The sequence below is a fragment of the Loxodonta africana genome, chromosome 22 (genome assembly GCF_030014295.1).
Source record: "Loxodonta africana isolate mLoxAfr1 chromosome 22, mLoxAfr1.hap2, whole genome shotgun sequence".
NCBI classification, from domain to species: Eukaryota; Metazoa; Chordata; class Mammalia; order Proboscidea; family Elephantidae; genus Loxodonta; species Loxodonta africana.
In genome coordinates, this window is record NC_087363.1 from 65,112,501 (window position 1) to 65,135,931 (window position 23,431).

General features: G+C 51.3%; 1 protein-coding gene across 1 annotated transcript; it reads right to left on the bottom strand.

Moving 5' to 3' along the window:
• Window positions 1-267: 267 nt before the first annotated feature.
• Window positions 268-16,098, bottom strand: GBX1 (gastrulation brain homeobox 1). The gene is made up of 2 exons (XM_064274260.1): window positions 15,624-16,098; window positions 268-821 (listed from the first exon to the last, which is right to left on the bottom strand). The coding sequence occupies exons 1-2, from the start codon at window positions 16,096-16,098 to the stop codon at window positions 268-270; spliced, it is 1,029 nt and encodes a 342-aa protein (XP_064130330.1).
• Window positions 16,099-23,431: the final 7,333 nt, after the last annotated feature.

Genomic DNA, 23,431 nt, shown 5'->3' on the forward strand with positions numbered 1-23,431 from the left:
CTTTACACAAAATAAATAAGGAGCTGGCATCAGCTTGGCTGGGCATCACCCTGGGGTTCCCCCACCCTGTCCAAGGCTACTTCAGGGCATCAGCAGGAGCTTTGTGGGCCGCCATGTCTGATCCCTCCCCTCCCTGTGGTCCATCTCTGTCCCAACAGCTCAGCAGCAATCGAAGCCTAAGCCCCTTCAGCCCTCAGCTGATCAGAGGGTCCTGGTCCCGGGAGCCCCTCCAGGAGCAGGCCCAGCCACACCATCCCAGCGTGGGTGTCAGGGTCGGGCCCCCTGCTCCATCTGCTGGTGCTGGCTGCGCACAGCGAACCTGTTGACATGCACGGGGATGGGCACCACAATCTTGGGGTTCCGCACGGGCTCCCCGGAGCGGCTGCTGATGTTGCCGGCTTTGATGCGCTTCCACTTGGCGCGCCGATTCTGGAACCAGATCTTGACCTGCACCTCACTGAGCTTGAGGGCATGAGCGATCTGCGAGCGCTCGGTCAGCGACAGGTATTTCTTGCAGTGAAACTCCTTCTCCAGTTCCAGGAGCTGCTCGCTGGTGAAGGCTGTGCGACGCCGCCGGCTCTTGCCCCCGGGCGCCGTCGCCCCTGTGGCCACTGGCGCGCCCTCCTCAGCTCCAGTCCCCAGGCCCTCTTTTAGCTTCGGTTTTGGTCCCAGGAGCGTCCCAGGGCCACCCGCTGTGCTGTCCAGGAAGCTGTCGTCCTCGCTGTCGGCACCCGAGCCCTCTTCCTCCTGCTCGCTGCCCACCAGGTCGCCCGCCGGGACCCCTGGCTTCTCCTCGTCTGAGCTGTACACCTTCCCCTCTGCTGCTGGACGAACGGGGGACCAGAGGGTGGCCCATCCAGGGGGTGGGAAGAGGTTCAGGGGAGACAAAGAGGTGGGAAGAAACACAGCATAGATTTCACTATGGCAAAATGGGGAAGCAACCAATGTGTATCAGAGGAAAACCCCCCTGGACTCAGTCTCCCTACCCCCTCCCTGCTTTCTTCAGTCCTGAGACTGTGGGCCTGGCTGTTCTCACCACACCCTGCAGACCCAGCCAGGAAGCCTGGCTCTGGTGTGGGCCAGGGTGACGGAGGCAAGGAGGAGCCATCAGCCTGCAGGCTTTTGTGGGTCTCCTAGGAGCCTTCTCTATTCTGTTCTGTCTTCCACAAACAATCGTCACTCTTCTCCCTCTCCACCAGGTCTAGAGCCTCATTCCAGAGGGAGCCTCAGGGCCATCTGATCCCCCACCTTCACTCCACCCCCTCCCACCATATCCAGGTCCAAGAAATGCCGTCAGGGGGCCCGGAGTCTGGAGAGTTTACTCACCACCCCATTCTGCTTCTCCTTAACACCCAGGCCGGAATGGTGGCCAGTGTCGTCCTCCAACTACTTAGCCCTTGGATCCCTTTCCAATCCTTATCTTCATCCCTTATTTTAAAATGATATCTCTTTTCCCATGCACCCACTTCTCCTGCCCAGGTAGCCTGGGCAGTACAAATAGCTGCTTTGGGCTCCAGTTGAGAATCCTGAGGCTCAGAGCTCGGTGTCACCTGGGAGACTGAGGGCATATGGGAAAAGGGAGGGAAATGGTGGATGAAAAGTATTAACTAATTTAGTAGATGATTATTTATAAACAAAGGCATATAATCCACACATCATTCAAAATTTTGATTCAACCGTTAGTTTCAATCTTCTTGTCCACTGAAATCTGTGTCAGAACTGCAAATAATGCATTACAGATGTTTTCAGTATTTGAGTTTCAGTGACTCCCTGGTTTTCTGGCCAAAGGACCAATGAGCCGTGAAAGACAGCCAGCCCGTGGGAAAGCACACACAAGACAGCCCCTTACAGCTCCCCGTGTAAGGAGACATCTGTGGAAGTGGTCCACCTAGGCCTGTCAGCTCCCGTGTACACGCATGCATATGCACACTTGGGTGGAGAGTACAACTCAGAGAAAAAATAGGTCCATGAATGGCGAAATGTATCATAGGAGAGTGTGAGTGTGGATGGAACACCCTTCGGTAGTCAGAACTCACCTGACTCCTGATACTCAGCTCCGCCTACAGGCCAACAGAAACGCTCGGGCTCCAGTAGCAGCCCAGCAACTCCCAGAGCTGTCCCTTCCCTCCCCTGGTGCAGGCCACACCTGTGCCTTTCCTCCAGAGCCTCACTTATATTTCCCTTAGAAGCCAGAACTCCCAGCCCACGTCCAGCTTCCCTGCTCCATCTCAGTCAGCTCCCGCCCATCCCGAGGCTGTTTACACTCCCCTTCTCTTCCTGTATCGCTCCACTCTTTATCTAACCTCTCAAAGCCCATGTGGCAGGCCCCCGATAGCCTCACCCAGCCTGCTCATGCTACTCCCATTCATGTCTCTCCGCCAGCCCCTGGGCCTTTGTGCTCTCTTCAAAAGCTTGTCCAAGCTCTGCTAACACCCAGCTTCATCGACTGTAGATAAATAGACTGTCTACAATGAACCCCTCCTAATCAGCTCCCCAATCGCCCGTGCTTTCTCCCTTAGCGCTTCCCTAGCCAAACCCATTTTGTTTTCTGCGAGACTCAGACCCGTGGTTCCCCCACACGGCTTTCCACTTCCACAGAACGCAGCTCTAACATGTCCCGAACTGAGCTCCTGGTCTTTGCCCCCAAACCAGCTCTTCTCCCGCCCACCACATCTTCCCCAGCGCACTTAAGGCCGCTCCAGCCTCCCTGTTGGTCAAACCCTTTCACAATCTATGTCCAACCCGGCAGCATACCCCGTTACTGCTGCCTTCAGAATAATCCAGAATCTGACCTCTGCTCACCGCCCCCAAGTCAACCTTAGCTCACACCTCGTTTACTGACGTCTGCAGAAGCCAGTGTATTCTTCCCTTCAGCATGTTCTTCCCTGTTTGGAATACTCCTTGCCAAGGTTTTTGCACTGGCACATTCCCTACTGGCGGCTCCAGGTCTCTCTCAGTGAGACCCCCAGTGCGCTCCACTTCTCTGCTTTAGTACACGTCACCAGCTTTATCCTTCGCTTTACTGGCTGCCTCTTCCTGTCAGAACATAGGCTCTGCGAGGGTTGTCGTTGGCTGCTTTCGAGTCAGCAGCCCCATGCACAATGGGATCAGACACCTGGGATCTATAGGGTTTTCCTAGGCTGATTTTCAGAATTAGATTACCACGCCTTTCTTCCTAGTCTGTTAATCTGAAAACTACTGAAGCCTGTCCATCACGGCAACACGCAAACCTCCACTGACGATGGGTGGTTGGCTATACATGAGGTGCGTTGGCCGGGAATCGAACCCCAGTCTCCCACATGGAAAGCAAAAATACTACCACTGAATCACTTCTGTGAGGATGAAACCTGTTGCCATCTAGTCGATTTCAACTCATAGAGACCCTACAGGACAGAGTACAACTACCCTCGTTGTGTTTCCAAGGCTGTAAATCTTTTCAGAAGCAGACGGCCACATCTTTCTCCTGAGGAACGGCTGGTGGGTTTGAGCAGCCGACATTTTGGTTAGCAGCCAAGTGCTTTAACCACTGTGCTTCCGTGAGGGTAGGGAGTTTTAATATGGTTTTATGGACTGCTGTATCTTCGGCATCTAGAAAAGTGCCTACACAGAGTAGGCACTCAATATTTATTGACTAAATGAGACTATTCCCAAGTGCGCGTGCCGTCTGTCTATCCCTTCCTTTCCCAAGCCTCTCCTAAGACTCCCCTGGGCCTGCCGCACCCCGGCTCTGGTGCCCGACCACAGGTATTCTCTCCCTGAGTCCTACCCTCCCTGTTTGCAGGATGCCCTCTGGTCTCACCCTTACCGAGAGGAGCCGACCTGCTGTGGAAACCTGTAGGATTTTTATCCTAAAAGAAGTGAGAGGCCGTCCCCTCATCATTATTAAATCTTCTAACTTTCATCTAAAACCCATCGTTTTTGTAGTAAATGATGGCAGAATAACAAAAGCCCGTAAAAACTCAGCCCAGTATTAGCGATGCTCTGAACAGCTGCTAAAAAGGCAGAAACTGGTTTCAGGGCTTGAAGGCTGAAATCATTTATTACAGATCTAAGCACCCAGGGGGTGTCCAATAAATCTAACGTGATGGTGATTGAAACACACCTCCCAGGTTCCGCAATCTAGGGGCCCTCTTGAGATCACGTCATCTATCCTGTCCCGACGTGGGGTCCACCGATTATATCACGCCCACAGAGCAGCCCCTTGCCGCTGCTAGAGCCCTGCCCCCCAGCAGTTCCACAGCCTCTCCCAGCCCCTGATCCCGAGGGGTGCTGAGTGGCAGGAGCAAGAGTTTCTTCTCTTAGCTTTTATAGTCATGACATTGGGACTCTGTTGAGCAGCTCCTGGAAAGAGATAGGGGCCGGGCAACAGAAGAAGAAAGCAACAGAGAGGCACCAAGGACAGCTACCACCTCAGCCTCGGGCCAGCCCGTGAGGCCTGGAGCAGGGAGAGGAGGTAGGGCCAAAAGCGACCGGGCTGGAGAGAAGTTAACACCCCTATGTCTTTCCCCCAAATAGTGATGAGTTTGGAGCAAAGCAAGCCATTTTGGCTCTCCCGTTTGCTCTTGGCTTTGCAGCAGAAGGGGACTTTGGAACACAAGACCCCAAAGTGATGAAAAAATATATAGAAAAACTGGATTTTTCTCAATCTTTTACAATACGGCAATCCTGAAATAGCTGAGGTGAATTGCTTACCTTTTTTTCCCCCACACAAATTAGCTAGGAAATACTTGCCAACTATTTTATCCTATTTATAATGACTGTTTATGGTAAGGAAACCCTGGTGGTGTAGTGGATAAGTGCTACAGCTGCTAATCAAAAAGGTCAGCAGTTCAAATCCACCAGGTGCTCTTTGGAAACTCTATGGAGTAGTTCTACTCTGTTCTATAGGGTCGCTAGGAGTTGTAATCAGCTTGACAGCAGTGGGTTTGGGTTTTTAAAATTTATTTATAGTAAAAATAACCAAAATAAAACAAAAATTGCACATAGAAAAATTTGTTAGTGACTAAAAATTGATAGAAGAAGGGAATCTTTTTGATAAAATTTCTATCTGTAAAATGTGATTTAGAATCATTGGACTTGGTAGATATAATGTCCATAAAAGTAAATTTCCAACTGCAAACATTATAGTTGGTTGATAGGAACAAAAAAATCATGACCAATAAAACAAAACTCCATTGAAAATTTTACATGGAAAATATGATTCTGATGAGAATAGTTTCAGCAAAATAAAAATGAAAATTTAAAAATGGAAACCATTTGGCTGTGCTAGGTAGGTAGGCTGAACAGGTAGAAAGGTTCTATCCTTTGTGCAGGAAAATGACCTCACTGGTGATAAGAAGAGCATGCCGAGTTTCCCGTGGGTCTCTGTGGGGAGCCTAGAGCCTGTGGAGGAAGTGTGTGGTCTCTGTGAGGGGGCGGAGGAGGGGACCCGTGGGTCTCTGTGGGGAGCCTAGAGCCTGTGGAGGAAGTGTGTGGTCTCTGTGAGGGGGTGGAGGAGGGGACCCGTGGGTCTCTGTGGGGAGCCTAGAGCCTGTGGAGGAAGTGTGTGGTCTCTGTGAGGGGGCGGAGGAGGGGATGAACGTGGTCAGGTTGGGTGTTAGGAAACACCTGAAGAGCATGCAGCCTTCCTAGTGGGCGCTACTGTCCTGAGAACTAGAAGTCACAGGTTTGAAACATGCATCAAAGTACCTGAGTCCTTGCAGAGTGCATACCAGGTATATTAGTGACCCTCCAGAGGGTTCACATGACCTTCATGTGACCTTCCTATCTGGCTACACTGGGGGAACAGAGACAGGGAACCAGCCCAAGAGGCCCAGAGAAACCCCATCTTGGGAATGGGTCAGGTCAAGCTGGGGAGGAAATCCAGGGCCAAAGAACCCATGGTCAGTGTTCGGCAATAGGAGGGGTAAACAACCCCGCCCAGCCCAGCGCCATCCACAGGGGAAGTCCGAAGCTACAGCCACCAAGATGAGGGACTGTGTTGAGGGGAAGGGGAACCACTTCAGACTCCCATCTACAAGAATTCGTGGTAGCCCTGCGAGGCCCCTCATTTATCCAGTTATTGTAGCTTCTGCCCGTATATGAAAAAGCAAACCCACTGCCGTCGAGCGACCCTATAGGACAGAGTAGAACTGCCCCATAGAGTGTCCAAGGAGCGCCCGGCGGATATGAACTGCCAACCTCTTGGTTAGCAGCCGTAGCACTTACCCACTATGCCACCAGGGTTTCCTGCCCTTATATAGATCATAAAAAAGCCATTAAGTGGTACAAAATAAGTAGTCTTTATTAATCATAGAAAAGAAGTCCTTTCCCTACCCCATTACACGCAGTTCTGACTTCTCCCTCTACTTCAAAAACCCAACACCAAACCAAACCCACTGCCACCTAGTCAATTCCAACTCATAGTGACCCTATAGCACAGAGTAGAACTACCCTACAGGGTTTCGAAGGAGCACCTGGTGGATTTGAACTGCCAACCTTTTAGTTAGCAGCCCTGTAGATCTTAACCACTACAACACTAGGGTTTCTACTTCAAAACAACTACCCTAAAACTTCCCTTCAAATACTCTCAGCAAAGGCTCCTCCTGACCCAGTTCAACTGTTCTTCCCCCTTAATCCAGTACCAGTTTGGGTGGGGGAGGAAATCCAGATCACCCCTCAAAAAATGGCTACAATATGCCACCACTCCCATTTCAAGGTCCTCATTTCACCATCGAGCTCAGTAAAGAACTATTTCTCGGCTTTCCAGAGGTAGTCCTTGCTCCCATCATTTGTAGCATCCAGTTCACTTTCCGTTTCTCACTCATCCCCATTAACTCCACGCTCTTGTTATGGGAGTGCTCATTCCCACCATTTCAGGTGCAATAAGGGCAATCCATCTTCATGTTCTCTCTCTCTCCATGTGTCCCATTACTCTTCAGCATTCTTCACCTCAAATCCACAAAGAATTCCCTCTCTCTCACTGCTAGACCAGAGCCCCTTCTGTTGTCAGGGCAAGCTGCAAAGTTCATGGAAGTTCCTTTCAACATAAAACAGGGTTCGGAAGACGTTTAAGTTTGCAACCACCTTCACATTGATGATCTTATTTAATCTTCAAGCAACTCACTCAAGTAGGCAGGTCTACTATCAGTAATAGTAGTACTAGTAACCTTATTTTCAGGTGAAAAAAAACTGAGTTTCAGAAAAGTCGAATGGTTCTCCTAAGTCACACAATTAGGGACAGAGGCAGATCCAGAAGCTTGGTCTCCTAAGCCCCCAGTCAATGCTCTTCCCAAACGCTCCAGCAAAATATCTTCTCCACCCCTCCCACTTGAAGTAAAGGTTCCCTCCCAACATGTCTCATTAGATAAATAACCTTCTTATCAAATACAAATTTAGGCCTCATTGCTTTCACTCACCAGTAGAGAGCTCTCTCCTAATCACTCATCTCCCCTCACATCCTCAGAGAAGACTCTTGTAGTTCCCCCAGGAAAGGCCTCACCCTCCAAACTTCACCTTGGTTCTTTATCAGGCCATCTCTCCCACCAGTCCCCCAAACAAAATTCCCACCAGAACTTTCTCCCATATTCCCTATCATTTGTTTATATGATGTAATCATATCAGTCAGTGTTTTTATTTAGAACCATATTTTCTCATTTTAAAAACAATACTGCTAAACCATGGAAAAAGTTTTGTTTTAATACCAGTTTTCTCTAGCTTCTAGTTTACAGTGGTCTCCTTCACTCCTCAGTAGCGCTCTATCTTGTAAGGGAATCATAGCAAAGAGGCAGCACCACTGGGGAACAGAAATGTCTCCCCCATCTTCATCTCTCTTCACCTTCCTCATCACAGAACTATCTCCAGAGCTCAACTTTCAGGATCTCTTCTGTCACTCCTATGCTAGTTGTCTCACCAGTGGGGAAGGCTTCCTTCCCTGATACTGAAAGGAATTTGGAGGCTCCTTCTTTTCTTTGACGCAGTGGTAAAGAGCTACAGCTGCTAACCAAAAGGTCTGCTGTTCGAATCCACCAGGTGCTCCTTGGAAACTCTATGGGGCAGCTCTCCTCTGTCCTATAGGGTGGTCATGAGTAGGAATTGACTCGATGGCAACGGGTTCGGTTTTGTTTCTTCTCCTTTTTCTCACTGGCTGAGGTAGATGTCTGGGTTTGTTTTTGTTCAGTAAGAGCCCCCTCCTGAGGAAACTGCACCCCTCTACTGCTCTCCACATTCATGATCACACTTAGGCATGAGGCCAAGACCTACTAATCACAACACCCTCCCTTTCTGGTTAATCCCATAATCCTGTCCTTCCAGAGGATTTTAAATACTTGAGAATCCACTGGAGCCCTAACCTGGGATACGAGCATTTAGAACTATTAAGGCTGGGCCCACCCCTTGTTCTTATTAGCTGCCCTTTGACCTGGCCCCCGACTCATGGTGACTCCATGTACAATACAGCAAAATGCTGCCCAGTCCCCATGATCAGTTGGGGCTTGAACCGTTGTGGTTTTCATTGCCTGATTTTTGGAAGTAGATCGCTAGGCCTTTCTTCTGAGTATGTCTTAGTCTGGAAGCTCCAAAGAAACCTGTTCTGCGTCACAGCAGCACGCAAGCCTCCACTGACAGACGGATGGCGGCTGCACATGAGCTGCGCTGGGCAGAGTTCAGCTGGGTCTCCCACAAGGAGGGCAAGAATTCTACCGCTGAACCGGTGCTGTTTACTGGGCTCTCCCTTGACTCTCACTACGTGGAGGCAGCTGTCTTGGGATAGAATGAGGCTAAGACATAGAGAGAGACGGACCTGACAACACCGTTTGCAGCTCTGGCTCTACTCCCGTACTTCGCCATTACATGAATCAACAAATCTCCATTTCAGCTTCATTTAGAGTTGAGCTACTGTCACTTGCAACCCAAAGAGCTCTGATCAAGTACAGTGCTGTCTAGAAGTGACAATGATCATAGGACTCTAAGGAAAGCTGGCCTATCACCTCATTCCACAACTCTCCCACCCACCCACCCACTGCCGTCTAGTCAATTCCGACTTATAGGGTCGCTGTGATAAAAACAGACTTGTAGAGCTGATAGCAACCTTAGAGATCACTATCTCAAACTCCTAAGTTTACTGATGAGAAGCTAAGACTCAGAGAGGCGTGATTTGGCCACGATCACTCAGCTACACACTCCCAGTATCTAAGCGTAGTTTATGGGATCCTCACCATCCACTCCAGCACGAAGCATCTCCTCCCTTCCCTCCCAGGACCAGCCCATCTTCCCCACTCCTTCCAGTACATCTCTACATCACCTCTGCCCAGCGCACCCAACGTGGACTTCCATCTCCTCCACAACTCAGTCAAGAAGGCTGTCTCCCATTACTCCCAGGTCAAAGTGCTCTCCTGCTCTCCCAGTCTTCATTCTCCCATAGCACACTCTCCTCGTAGCCCTCGTCTCCTTAGTTGCTGTAGCCCCTACTAGAAGCATTCCAATACAGGTATTCACATCACTGCTTGAATGCTCTCCCTTCCTCTCGCGTGACAGCAGTGACAATGTCAGCTCACAACTCCCTGCACACCCTGCTGTCTCTTCTGATGGCATCCACTTCAACCACACAGGCCACTCTTCTATCATCCCAAAGCCAAGTATCTCTTTTCCCTAGCCCCTCTCTCCCAGTCCGTCCTAGCACATATTTCTTCCACACGACTCTAAGCTGACAGCTTTTTCACAGCATGGCCATATTTCCAATACAAAACCCAAACCTCTTCTCCATCACTCCTAACACAAACCCCCTTTCATCCTCATCACCATCATGGAGAGGCTACACATCGCTTCCCGAGACCAAGTGCACTCCTCCCCTCCTGGAACAGCTTCCCTATTCCTGAGAATAGTTCTCTCACACCAAACTCTCTTCCCATCACTGCTCCTCCAGTCTCCCTCTCTTTCTACGGCTATGCCGTTACATCTTTCATTTCTATTTCCTAAGTCCACACCATTTCACTGCAAAGAACTCTTTTCCCCCATTACCTCCTAGGCAAAATTCTTGCCTGTAACTTCCTATTGTGATATTCCTCTTGATGCAAAGCATTTTCCTCATAACACTACATTCCTCCTCCTTCCCCACTAAAATGTCGCCTCTTTCCCATTATTACCAGTACAGACTACTCATGCCCGTCCCTCTAAGGATGTACTCCTTGATCACTCTTCTCCCAACCTTTGGTCATGTCTAGCTCCATATCTGCACGTGCCCCTGCAGGAAGCTTTCTCTCATCCAGCCCTCCCAGTGCTCCTTCGCTATGGCACAGGGCATCTCAGTGTCCCCTTCCAACCCTCCCAAAAAAATTGTCCTCAACCAGGGGCTCTTAACCCTTTTTGCACCACGGACCCCTCTGTTGGGCTGATGAAGCCTATGGACTCATTTCAGAACAGTGCTTTTAGGTGCATCAAATAAAATGCATAAATTACGTCAGAAGCCAGTTTTATTAAAATACAGTTTTCAAATATTTTTTAAATGAATTTTTGATGTAATCATAGATGAGAAGTTATGTGGCACTCAGTCTCCCAAAGTGTGTTGAACATACTTAGCCCATAAGAGAGGCACAGGGACTGTCCTCTGAGTTGAACCTGCCACAGCTTACAGGTGGTAAAGCTGAGGCTTGAACCACGTGCCATGCCTCCTACATAAATGTTCCTTCAACTGCACCAAGTTAATGTGGAGTGAGCCCATCTGCAAACGTCAATGGAACAGTTGCTCTCCCTATATGCTCTTCCCCAAAAGTCCTAGGAAAACATACTCCGGGTTCCCGTTGCTTCCAGGAAAACTCTCCCTCCTGTTTTCATCAACTATAGTCTCTTGATTCCATGTCACAGAATCATTTCCTGTTTTTCCATCATAAGTAAATATCATCATATCTTGACAGTCATATGGATACTTATTCAGAAATTAATGGATGGCCATCTAAAATGTTCTCTGGCTACAATCAGGGGCTTAGCATAGAGCAATTACACTCAAATATCATGCTCCTAGGAAGTGTCCCTGGTCTCCTTGCATAACTTCCATTTTTACTGCCAATCTCAATTCAGAAATTACCAAATCTTTTTCCACGTATTTTTTAAAAAGTAATATTCACTACAGTGGTATCTCCCAGGTTTGTCCCATCATATTCTCTTATCTTCTTTATCACCCCAACTACAAATGTGTTCTTTATTTCATCATACCCAACACCGGCATTCTCTCTCACATCAATCATTCATCTTTTTATCATCTGCCGAACAACTATCCATGTAGCATCTACCATCCCTTACTTCTTAAGCGTTTGTTTTCAGGCAATCCTACGCTTTCCTCTCTGAATGAAATCATTGCTCCAGGCACCCCCAATTTAATGTTTTCTTCTGCATTTCTTCAATGGGCAGTTCGTCTCATCATTCCCCCAGTATACAGCATCCTCTTCACCTGTCATCTCTGTGATACAGATTTGCACCACATAATAGAATTATCTCTGCCATCCCAGAATGGCATTTACCTGTCATTTAGAGTTTACTGGTCTCTTATCTCAATTATAGCTAACACATTGAGGACTTCCCTGTCCTCTCCAATTCAAAGTTCTTTTTTTTTCTTTAATAATTTATTTTGTTGTTGTCGAAAATATACACAGCAAAATGTACACCAATTCAAATATTTCTACACATACAATTCAACATTGATTACATTCTTCGAGTTGTGCAACCATTCTCACCCTCCTTTTCTGAATTGTTTCTCCCCATTAACATAAACTCACTGCCCCCTAAGCTTCCTATCTAACCTTTAGAGTTGCTTTTGTCAGTTTGATCCTGTACAGATAGCTCTTTAAAAGAGCACAATGCTCAAGGCAGACATTCTTTACTAATTTAGCTGAACTATTGTTTGGTTTAAAGAAGACTTCAGGGGATATTTTTGGTTTAAGGTTTAAAAGTTATCTCAGGGCAATAGTTTTGGGAGTTCATTCAACCTTCATGGCTCCAGAAAGTCTAGATTCTATGAGAATTCGAAATTCTGTTTTGCGTTTTCCCCTTTTGATTAGAGTCTTCTATAGAATCTTTGATGAAAATGTTCAGTAATGGTAGCCGGGCACCATCCAGTCCTTCTGGTCTCATGGCAAAGGAGGGAGTTGTTCATAGGGACAAATAACCATGCATTCCATTTTCTCCTCCTATTCCTGACTCTTCCTTTCTCTGTCCCACCAGGTGAGTAGAAACCAATTGCTGTGCCTTGGATGGCTACTTGCAAGCTTTTAAGACCCCAGGTACTATGCAACAAACTAGGAGATGAAAAAAGAAGCACTAGAAATGATATTAGGTCAGTCAACTGAGATTCAAAGCTCTTTTCCCCCAACAATTTTACATGACTCTGTCCTTGCAACTCTCTAGGTCTGTAATCTTGACTACGGTTGCCACTAGCCACATGAAGCTATAGACCACTTGAAATGTGGCCAGTCTGAATTGAGATGTACAAAAAGTGTAAAATACTGGATTCCAAAGACTTAGCATGAAAGGAGAATATAAAAATCTCATTAATAACTTTTTATATAGATTAATGTTGAAATAATACTTTGGACATATTAAGTTAATTATATCATTAAAATTAATTTTACCTGTTTCTTTGGACCTTTTTAATTGGCTACTAAAATTTTTTTTTGGTTACATATATGGCTTGCACTGTATTTCTACTAGGCAGCACTGGCCTGGGCTTGTCTGTTGATTAGTACTTTTAAATCTTCCCTACTGGTTCAAAAATCTCTCCTCTTCTGTCATTCCTAGAAGAGACTGGGAAGACTCAACTCTTTCCATTACTCTCTCCAAGCTCCAAACCAAGAATTCTTTTCCATCTACTCTTCTTAATGCCTTCTCTACTGCCTGATTCTGTACATGGGGTCTCTTTTTGCCTGCTGATACAGCTTCTACTTCTGCAACCAAACCCACAATAAAGTTCTGGGTTTTTTCTTCATCGATTCTAGTAGAGAGAGTGTTATGTGTCTTAATTCTCAGCAAAATAATTTTTTTTTAAGTCTCTATAATTCTCAAGGAAAAGAACTTCACCCTTCTCCAAGCTGGCCTATTTCACATTAATTTCATTTAAAAGGGCTGGGAAATTGTAAAACACGAAACATACACTAATAATAATTTCAGACAAACGTCACCCATTTGAACTAGGACAGCAATTCCTCCTCTGTCATCTTTAAAGACAGCATTCTCCCTCCAGACTCTTCTAACATTGAGATTGCCATCTGATTATTCTCAGCCAAGAATTCTCTGATTTCATTCCAAACATTCTAAGACAATTCCCAAAACAGAGTTCGTTTTCCAGCCATTTACAGCACGGGCCACGCGTCATCACTCCCCAGATTGATCTTCTGCCTAACATTTCTGGAATTGTATTTTCTTTCCTCAGCTATGTCAGGAAAAACTCAGGCCTGGGAAGGTGGACGTGAGTGGCTTGGCGTGGCAGGGCCGGCAGAGTTTGTGCTGAAAGCAGTGAGGAGCCACCACCACGGGTGAAGCCTCCCACTCTGGTACGTTTCTGCTGAAATCCGTCCTCACTACTGCCCTGCCAGCAGCCCACTGTAACCCTTGTTTGTCCCGTGCCCAGAGTGAGGCAGGGCCTTCCCTCAGCATGCTTTCAAGGTGCCGCCTCTACAAGTGCTCCTTCCCATCACTCTTAGCAGAGAAATGCCTTGCCTTTACCCCAAGAACAACTTGGTTCTCTTTTTTGTTTCCAGCACTTCCACACAGAGATCTTTCCTTCATGTAGATAAATTCCAGGTTCCATCACTCCCAGTATTGAAAACCTTTGAAGTACTCCTAGGGTTGAAACTTCTCCCTGTTCCCTAGAATTTTTATTTAGCTCCCCCCAGACCTCTCAAGACAGAAATCTTCCCACACACACATCTGGTCCAGAGAACCCAGCAGCGAAACCCCTTGTATGAGTCTCTTTCCAGGGACAGCCTTCTCTCGAATACTCCCATCCACAGCTTGTTCCTCTGTCCTTTCTTCAGTCCTTCCTTCCTCAATATTTCTCTTCTGTTAACTCCTCTCTCTCTCTATGTCCAATTTTACAGTCAATATTCTATCTGCTTCACAAAGGAACCTCCATATAGGGGGTCAATTAAGAGCCAAGTGGCCCTGAGGGGTGGGGCAAGTTGCTTGCCACCCCTCAGCTCCCCTCCCTGTCACCCTTCAGCTCATCCCTCCCTTCCCAGGGTGGCTGCTCCTCCAGCTCTGCTAGGCCCATGGCTTCCAGAACCATCACTCTGGTGACTTGCCTTGCTCTCTCTTCCCCCTTCGGAACATCCAATTGCAAAAATCCCACTGGCCTTTTCTTCACAAGATCATCTTGCTGGTCACCCCACTTCCCCCACCTCCCACCCCCTCACCCACCCCCTATGCCCCGGCCTCTTCCTCCCACCTGCTGCCTCTCTATCATTTCCTTTCATCCTCTTTGAGAGGTGCTGCTTTGACGTCAGTCACTGGATCCTCCTGGTCCAACCAGGTACAAACAAGCAGAGGACAGCTGACTCCAAAAGCCCAAATGCCTGAGGCTAAAGAGGAAGGCAGGCCCTGTGGCAGCCCTCGGGGTCAGAAGGAGTGATTAGCAATTTGGACAATTTCAGGAAGGACCCAGAAACCTAAGAGAAACCTCAGGAATTGCCCTCTCCTGACAAAGGACAAAAAGGACTCTTGGATCTCCTTCTTGTCTCTGCCAGAGCCACCCTCAGGCTCCTGAGGTCCCTTCCACCTGCTAAGCTGGATGTGATAAACGGTTCAGCAGAGGATTCACCCTGAGGCTAAAGAAGTTGAAGCTTCAGAGCCCCACACTCGCAGGTGGCCCACCAGCTCTGTAAGCTTTCCGTCTCAGAACACCTGGATCTGCCCCGGGGCAGGTGAAAACTCCTGGGCTTCTGGGGGTTAAGGGCCAACAAGGGGGATAGGAGGGCTATAAGTGCATCAGTATAAACAGGGCTAGTGCAGTACACCCTGCTTATACCTTGAGGGCACCCTCCCCTGGAGGGTCCAGGGCACCTGCAGGGCCTTTTAGCTGTATTTTCCCGCTTCCAGAATCCTATCTGGATTCTCAAACCTAGGACTCTGGGCCACGCCCGGCCCGGCCCGACCCGACCCGCCCTTAGCCTTTCTCCTGGCCTCACAGACAGCTTAGGGCCAGTGGGCTCCAGCCCCCTGCCAGCTTCATGTTTCCTCGGATCCTCACCCAGTTCTCCAAGCCTGGGCTCTAGACCTACCAGTTCCCGAGGCGATGAGACCTCCCTTTGCCCCTGTATCCACAGAGCCCAGGCATCCCGCCCCGGGCGTCAGGGGTCAATGCACTCTGCCCTCTGAAGCCAGGGCTGCCTGTCCTACTGAACTGACAGTCCAGAGCCGTCCCGGCTGGCGGCCCCCTGGTCCTGGAGTCCTGCTGCCATCCGCAAGGGTCCCACCCGTGAGGCTTCCTACTCTCGGCTGAGCAGAGAAACGAAGGGGGCTCTAGAAGGAGACGCGGGGTGCCAGGCGGGGGGCTGCGGGGTGGGGGCGTCAGTCGGAAGTGAGCCGGGGTTCCTCGGCGAGGCCCCGAAAGCTGGGCTCGGGGGTCGGAGGCGGGCTCCGGCCGGCGCTCGGGCACTTACCCGGCAGACTTGGGAAAGTCTCGGAGAAGTGCGGCGGCGGCGGCGGCTCGGCCCCCTTGTCCCGCGCCGGGCCCAGCTCGTCGGGGCGCGGGCCACCCTCGGGGCGCCGGGCACCGGGCTCGGGCGGAGGCCGGGCGGCGGCAGCGGCGGGGGCCAGCTCCGGGGGCCCGTAGAAGGCGTCGGGCGGCTCGGCGAAGCCGGGCAGCGCGGCCGTGAGCGCCACCATGGAGGGCACGGCGGGGCCCAGGCCCGCGCAGAAGGCGCCGGGCAGGCGGCCGGCGAAGGGCGCGAGCGGCCCGAGCGGCGGGAGGCCGGCGGGCAGCGGCGCGGGCGGCAGCACGAGCGGCCGGTAGGGCACGAGCAGGGGGTAGCCGGCGTAGAGCACGCGCGCGGCGCGCGGCGGCGGCGGCCCGATCAGGGCGTCGATGGAGAAGGCGGCGCCCGGGCCCCCGGCGCGGCCCGCGGGCGTCTGCATGGCGCCCGGTGCGGGGACGCTGTGGCGGCGCGCTCGGCGGCTCGGGCCGGAGGAGGGCGGGGCGGGCGGCGGGCGGGCCGGGGGTGTCGCCCTCCGCACTCATCCATCTTCCTCAAATTACGCTCGGCTTCCTCGCGGCGCCGCCCCGCCCCGCCCGCCCGCCCGCCGGACCCCCGCCCGCCGCCGCTCGCGGCCACCCGACGGTTAGTAATAGAGATTGATGAGGCCGGACAGCGCCGCTTTGTGAAAGTTTGCGGCGGCCGCGGGGGCGGGTCCGCGCCGGGGACGCTGCCAGTTCGCCCGGCCGGCCGGCTCGGGGCGCGGGAAGGGACAGGAGCGCGGGCCTGGGGAGCGGGCAGGGGCGCGGGGCGCGGGAAGGGACAGGAGCGCGGGCCTGGGGAGCGGGCAGGGGCGCGGGGCGCGGGAAGGGACAGGAGCGCGGGCCTGGGGAGCGGGCAGGGGCGCGGGAAGCGGCGGGAGCGCGGGTGGGATGCGGGCAGGGGTGCAGGCACTGGCAGGGGCGCGGAACGCCGGCAGAGATGCGGACGCCGGCAGGGGTGCGGGCGCAGCCGGCTGAGGGCCGACAGCCACGGAGCACCCCCCCCCCACCTCCCCTGGTCCGTCGGACCGGGTGGCAACGTCCTGCCGCCCCACCCCCTGGAGCGGAGGTGCTGTGTGGGACCCAGGGCCGAGTAAGGGGCGCGGGGAGACTGAAGGGGGCGCGGCTGAGGGCGACGTCGGTGAGGGCTGTTTGTCCCCTGTTATTCCTTCCCCTCCCCCTTCACATCTCCCTGGGTCCCTATCTCTTGGCATAGGCGATGCCCTCGGCCCTCGTTCTCTCCTCCCCGCTCACTGCCCTTACTCCCTAGTCGCTTCTGGGGACGACTTCCTCGGGTGCCCACACTATACCGTGTGCTCGGCGGACCCTCACCTTCCCCTGCATTGCCTCCTTCCTGCCTTTCCTGGCCTCCCTCCTGCCCCCTTCCGCCCTATCTGACGAGCTCTTTCCTTTCTCTTTCCCTAGCTCAGACTGTCTTTTTTTCCCTCATTTCTCGCCTTTATCCGTGTCTCTTGTCTGTCTGTCTCTCCCTGTCTCCCTCCCTCGCTCGCTCTGTGCCCTCTCTCTCTTCTGCCATTAACGTCCCTGATTGGCGCCCGGCTCCCGCGCTGCTGATGAGCCCTATTCACTCCCGGGCCTGACACTCTCGACCTGCCCTGGCTGATTGCTGGGGGCTGGCCCCCGAGCGCTGATGAGCCACAGGGTCAGCGGCGCTAATTACCCGCTAATTGCGGATGACTCTGCTCACCTCCCCCATTTCCAGACGCAGAAACGGTGGCGCCTTTTGCCCTCCCCCTCCTCTTGATTCCCAGCAGCAGAGTTGAAATCAGAGGCAAAAGTCAGGGCAATATGGGCTTGATAGGAGCCTCAGGTCTGTGGGCAAGGGAGAAACTTAACACAGGCAGGATCTCAGAGGCATGGCCAGTGAAAGAAGAGTGTTGAAGCTTCAGGACCAGGGCATGCCTGCCAGGGAAAGCTAGGGTCCTCATCCAGTCCCTAGGAGACTGCTGCTCAGGTGGGCCAGGGCTATCAACCTGATTACAAAGAAGACCACCAAAGCCAGAGGAGGTTGGAAAGAGTCTGTGGAGATACTGTGTGGTTCAGGTGAGGAGGAAAAGCTAAGGCTGAAGAGTCCCCAAGTGCCAGAGCCCAGACAGAACAGGTCAGGAGGGAACACCTCAGTGACAGCCCATGTCAGGATTGAGCACCGCTAAGATGAACGTCAGCACCCAGAGAGACACTCACCAGAGTGGGGCTGAGGGTGAGGGTGTGCCTCCATTGACAGCTCATCAGGGAAGTAAGGGGAGAACAGACTCCCACTTCAAGACGTCCTGATCTACCATGGCTCTACGTTACCGTCAGTGAAACCTCTGAGAGAGCGGCCTGGTGGGAAGATGTTGCCATGGAGAAAGAAGGGGTGCTTAAGTCTGGGAACCCCAACTCATCACTGAAGCACTAGGATACATCTTGCCTAAAGATAGTCCTCAGAACAATCCTTTTGTTAAATTACCCAAGCACCTCACCATACCAGTATGGAAGACAGTGTTCTTAAAAACTGAGAGATCAAGGGTTGGCTACACAATAGAGGCTTATTGACTTGATAATTTTTTTAAATTGTGCTCTAGGTGAAAGTTTACAGAGAAAATTAGTTTCTCATTAAACAATTAATACACATATTGTTTTGTGACATTAGTTGCCAACCCCACGACACACCAACACTCTCCTCTTCTCAACCTTGGGGTCCCCATTTCCATTCATCCAGCTTTCCTGTCCCCTCCTGCCTTCTCGTCCTTGCCCCCTGGGCTGCTGTGCCCATTTGGTCTTGTATACATGGTTGACTATGTGTGTTATTGTTTATTTTATAGGCCTGTCCAGGAACCTTAGGAATGACTTCAGTATTGAATTAAAAGGGTGTCTGTGGTGACTTGATACATTACTGAAGGAACGTTAGGCTACAATAACTGAAACGAAAGCTGTATGAGCAGTTACGGCACCAACAAATAAGGCGTGATGGAAAGGGCATTTTTTAAAAGTTTAATTGCATTCGTTTTTGTGTAGGCAATAAAATAATATAGTACAAAATTCCAAAACCTCAAAAGCATCTCCCTCCTACCAGGCCCCTCTCCCCCCAGTAAAGGACTTTAATAAGCCCGTCACTGTCTAGTGGGACAAAGTGACAACAGTCATCATCAAGGACTCAAGGTTACAGACCTTCGGATCTGGGAGATTTATGTTTCCTGCTCAAGCCAACAGCTCCTTGCCCAGAATAATGCTTGGTACCAGGGGATGTTCTCCCCAGGCTGGCTCAGAGAGCACAGGCATAAAGCTTTGTGCCAAAAGGTCCCAGGGGCCACCAGTGAGACCTCTGCAACTTTGTGTTGACCTGATGTGGTGGGTGTTTGTCAGATACTGTATTTTATAATCTGTTTACAACCTCAGCCTGTTGCTACACACGCCCTTGCCAGCCGGGGCCATAAAGTGTGACTTCTGCACAGCCCTTGGCATTCAGTAGCTAACCTGGGAAGCCTCTTTCCCTTCTGGGTTCCTTTCAGGGAGCACGGACTTGAGGCAACATAGTGGCTATTCCTGTCTACTCTGCCTAGTCAGGAAGGTGATGCGAGGATCCAGTGAACAGGAGAAAACACCTTTCAAAAGGAGCCCTCACCGTCCCTAACGGACAAAGAAGAGTGGCCAAGAGGGAAATTCACCTTCCTCAATCGGCGCTCCAGAATCGGCTTCCTACTCTCCTATCAGTACCAAGGACAGAAACCGTAGCGATTACATCTGAACGAGGCTGGCCTCTTTCTTTACCCATTGCCGTCGAGTCCATTAGACCCTATAGCGACCCTACAGGGCAGAGCTGAACCGCCCCACAAGGTTTCCAAGGCTGTCATCTTTTCAAATCGCCGACCTTTCGCCTTTCGGTCCGCAGCCGAGCGCTTTAACCGCTGCGTCACCAGGGCTCCTTCGGTTCTTCCTTTACCAGGAGACAAAGCTCTGGTTCTCCCCCTGAAGGCTGAGGAGGCTCACAGCGGGCAAACGCCTCACCCCATTGTCTAAAGCGCCCCTCTAGTCGCCCCCGCTCTGACCGGCCCGCTCTCGAGGCCCCACCGGCGGGGAGAAGGCCGGACAGGGGGATCACATTCGGGATCTACGCTCTCAGGCCGTGCCCATGTCCCGGACTCCACCGTCTGGACTCCCCCTCGTGCAGTGGAGGCCAGCACCGCGGACGTCCCGGAGGAGCGGAGTACCCTGAGGCCAAAACCCCGGAGCGCTACCTCCCACTCGGCTACGGGCTAGAGAGGCGGCTCGCGGCGGGCGGTGTCGGGCCTTGTCCGCGCGCGCCCTCTGGTGGCAATGGTGCGCAACCGCAGCCACCGGGAGCGCGGTGCAGGGTTCTGTAGCGCCCCCTGGTGTGACTGAGGGGCGAAGGAGTAGGACTAGGTAAGGGTCCCAGGGCGAGGGCTCCTGGCGCTCCTGGGCACTTTACTGTGAGTGCTCTGGTTGGCGGGGATTGTACATGCTTGTCCTAAAGTCCAGTGTGCATGTGCACAGGGACATGTATGCTTGTGTGTCCAGGTACTTGAGTCCTGTGTGTCTGTTGCGTTGAACACTTGCTGTATATGTGTACGCCTTATTTGCCAGTATCTTGGTGGTGGGGAGGTCCGCGCATCCAGCGCAGAGGGGAGTCCTCACGGAGGCGTGAAATTGGTTTGGAGCAAACACATTACCGAAAGCAATTATCGGGGAGAGGCTCTGGGCCCGCAGAACTAACGGCTAGGAGGCTGGGGAGGAAGCTCCCTGGTTTGCAAGAGTGTCTGGATGTCTAACCCCACTCAGGGGACGTGGCTGAAGTCATAGGCAGTAGACCCCTAGTATTGACTATTCCACAAGACCTTCCACCCCTCCCCACTTAAAAAGTTTCCATGAGGATACAACCCTCTCCAGATAAGGACTGACCACCCCTTCTCACCACTCTACCTTCCTACCACTTGAAGCAGAGGCACCTCCTCTGTGAGGTCTTCCTGGATCACGGCCTACCTCTTCTTGCCCTCACCTCCGTTGCCATGTTTATTTTGCATTCATTTCATTGGGTCTTGCACTCTAACTAGCTGTCCACACACTGGTTTCTCTGACTAGATTACAAATTGGCAGGGGCAGGAAGGTGTGCCATTGACAGCCATACATCCAGTACCTACAACCTGGGGCTCAGAATGAATGCTCTGGATGGGAGGACATGGAAGTGTCATTAAGAGTCAGACACAGGACTTTCAGGAAAGTCACCTCCTAGGAGGCAGGACTCTGTTAGAACACAGCTTTAGATATCTTCCCTAGGCCAAGGACCCCCATTTCCATCCCAAACTCCAGACTCACATAACCAAATGACCTTTAGACACAGCCTCTTTGAGATGACCGGTAGGAACCTCAAATTTAACATGTCCAAAATAGACTTTCTTACCCACCTCCTCCCCAACCTTTCTCCTCTTCTCCATCTTCATAACGAGCGTCCCCACTGTTCAGTTGCTCAAGCCAAAAACCGGGGTCACCCTGGGGTATTCTTTCGCTCAGCCCCCTAGATCCGCTCCACCAGCAAGTCCCATCAATCCTCCAACTGGTACCTCACATCTCGCCTACCATGACCTCATCTCTTGCCTGGACTACCGCAGTAGCCTCCTAACTGGTCTCTGATTCTGTATCTCCACACCCTGCCCGCTCCCAACCATTCAGCAGCCAAAGTGATCTTTTTCTTAACCTTTAAAATGTTTTATATAAAAATATATAACAAAAAATTTACCATTTTAACCACTTTTAAATGTGCCATTGAGTGACATTAATCTCATTCACCATGTGGCACTACCATCACCGCTATCTATGTCCAGAAGTTTCCAGCACCCCAAACATCAGTGCCCCTTGAGTGGTAACTCCCCATTGCCCCCTCCCCTCAGCCCCTGGTAATGATTAATAAACTCTGGTCTCTGTGCATTTGCCTATTCTAGATATTTCATAGAAGTGGGATCACACAATCCAAAGTCATCGTTTACAACCTGAGTCTGTCACGTCATTCCCTACTTGGAGCCCTCCAACCATTTCCCATCCAGGCTGGTTCTGACTGGCTGCTCTTCCCCACTAGTCACATCCCTTGTCTCAGTCATCCAGTGCTGCCATAACAGAAATACCACAAGTGGTTGGCTTCAACAAAGAGAAATTTATTTCCTCACAGTAAAGTAGGGTAAAAGTCCAAATTCAAGGCGTCAGCTCCAGGGGAAGGCTTTCTGTCTCTATCGGCTCTGGAGGAAGGTCCTCGTCCTCAATCTTCCCTTGGTCTAGGAGCTTATCAGGTGCAGGGACCCCAGGTCCAAAGGACATGCACTGCTCCCGGTGCTGCTTGGTGGTATGAGGTCCCCAACTCTCTGCTTGCTTCCCTTTCCTTTTATCTCTTGAGAGATAAAAGGTGGTGCAGGCCACATCCCAGGGAAACTCCCTTTACACTGGAACAGGGAGGTGACCTGGGTAAGGGTGGTGTTACAATCCCACCCTAATCCTCTCAACATAAAATTACAATCACCAAGTGGAGGACAACCACACAGTACTGGGAATCATACCAAGTTGATGCATATTTGAGGGGGGACACAATTCAGTCCATGACATCACTCGTCCTTTAGGTCTCGGGGTAAATATCACCTCCTCAGAGAGCAGGCTTCCTGCCACCCAATCTAAAATCGCCCAGCCACCCTCTGTCCCATCCCCGTTTTAAATTTCTCTGCACAGGGCTTACCACTATCTGAGATTTTAGCGTCTCCCTCTCCCCACCAGAAAGTGAATTTTTGTGGGGACTAGAAAGCAAAGACTTTGGACCCCTATATCTGCAGTGCCCAGGACATACAGACACTCAGTAGGTGCTGAATAGATGAATGAATAATAGGGCACCCTTCCCAGGCCTCACCCTGGGACAAGATAGGGATCTCCGAGAGAGACCCTGAGCAGGTCTTAACAGTGAGCATCACTCAGCCTCGCAGGGTTTCTCCAGTACAAGCCTCACAGAAAACCTCCTCCTGACCCTCGTTTCCCATCACAGACCCTGTGACGGGCCAGCCCTCTCCTTTTCGATATTTTGAGGTGTGGCCTGTGGCTTTCTTGAGTTTCTACAGCTGAGGGGGCAAGGCCACAGTGAGGCCCAACTGCTTGGGGACCTGGGCTCCAGGCCTGGACCCTCCTACTGGGCACCTGCTCCCTTTCTAGAAATAGCTGCTGTCTGGCCCTCAACCCAAGCTGGGCCTGTCTTCGTCTCCTAGTGCCGCTGTAACAGAAATACCACAGGTGGGTGGCTTTAAAGAACAGAACTTTATTTTCTCACAGTCCTTTAGGCTCCAAGTCCAGATCAGGGTCTCATGTGTGTGGATGTTTTCCTTGTTGGTAGCCCCAGGCGTTCCTGGGTTCCTTGGTGATCCTCACGTGGCATCTGTCTTCCCCTGTGTGTTTGCATCTGTGTCTAACCTGCCCTATTACTCAGCCCTGATTAGGTTTAGGGCCCACAGTACTCAAGTATGATCTGATTAACATAACAAAGAAAATTCTATTTCCAAACGGGGTTACATCCACAAGTATAGGGATTAGGATTCCAACACATATTTTGGGGGGCACAATTTAATCCATAACACAGCCCCAGCACCCGGGAACCCAGACAGGAGTGTTGGCCCAAGCCCTGTGAGGCCACCCTGGAAACCAGGACCCCATCCCCACTCCTCCTCTTCCCTCCTCCCACCACCCTCTCTG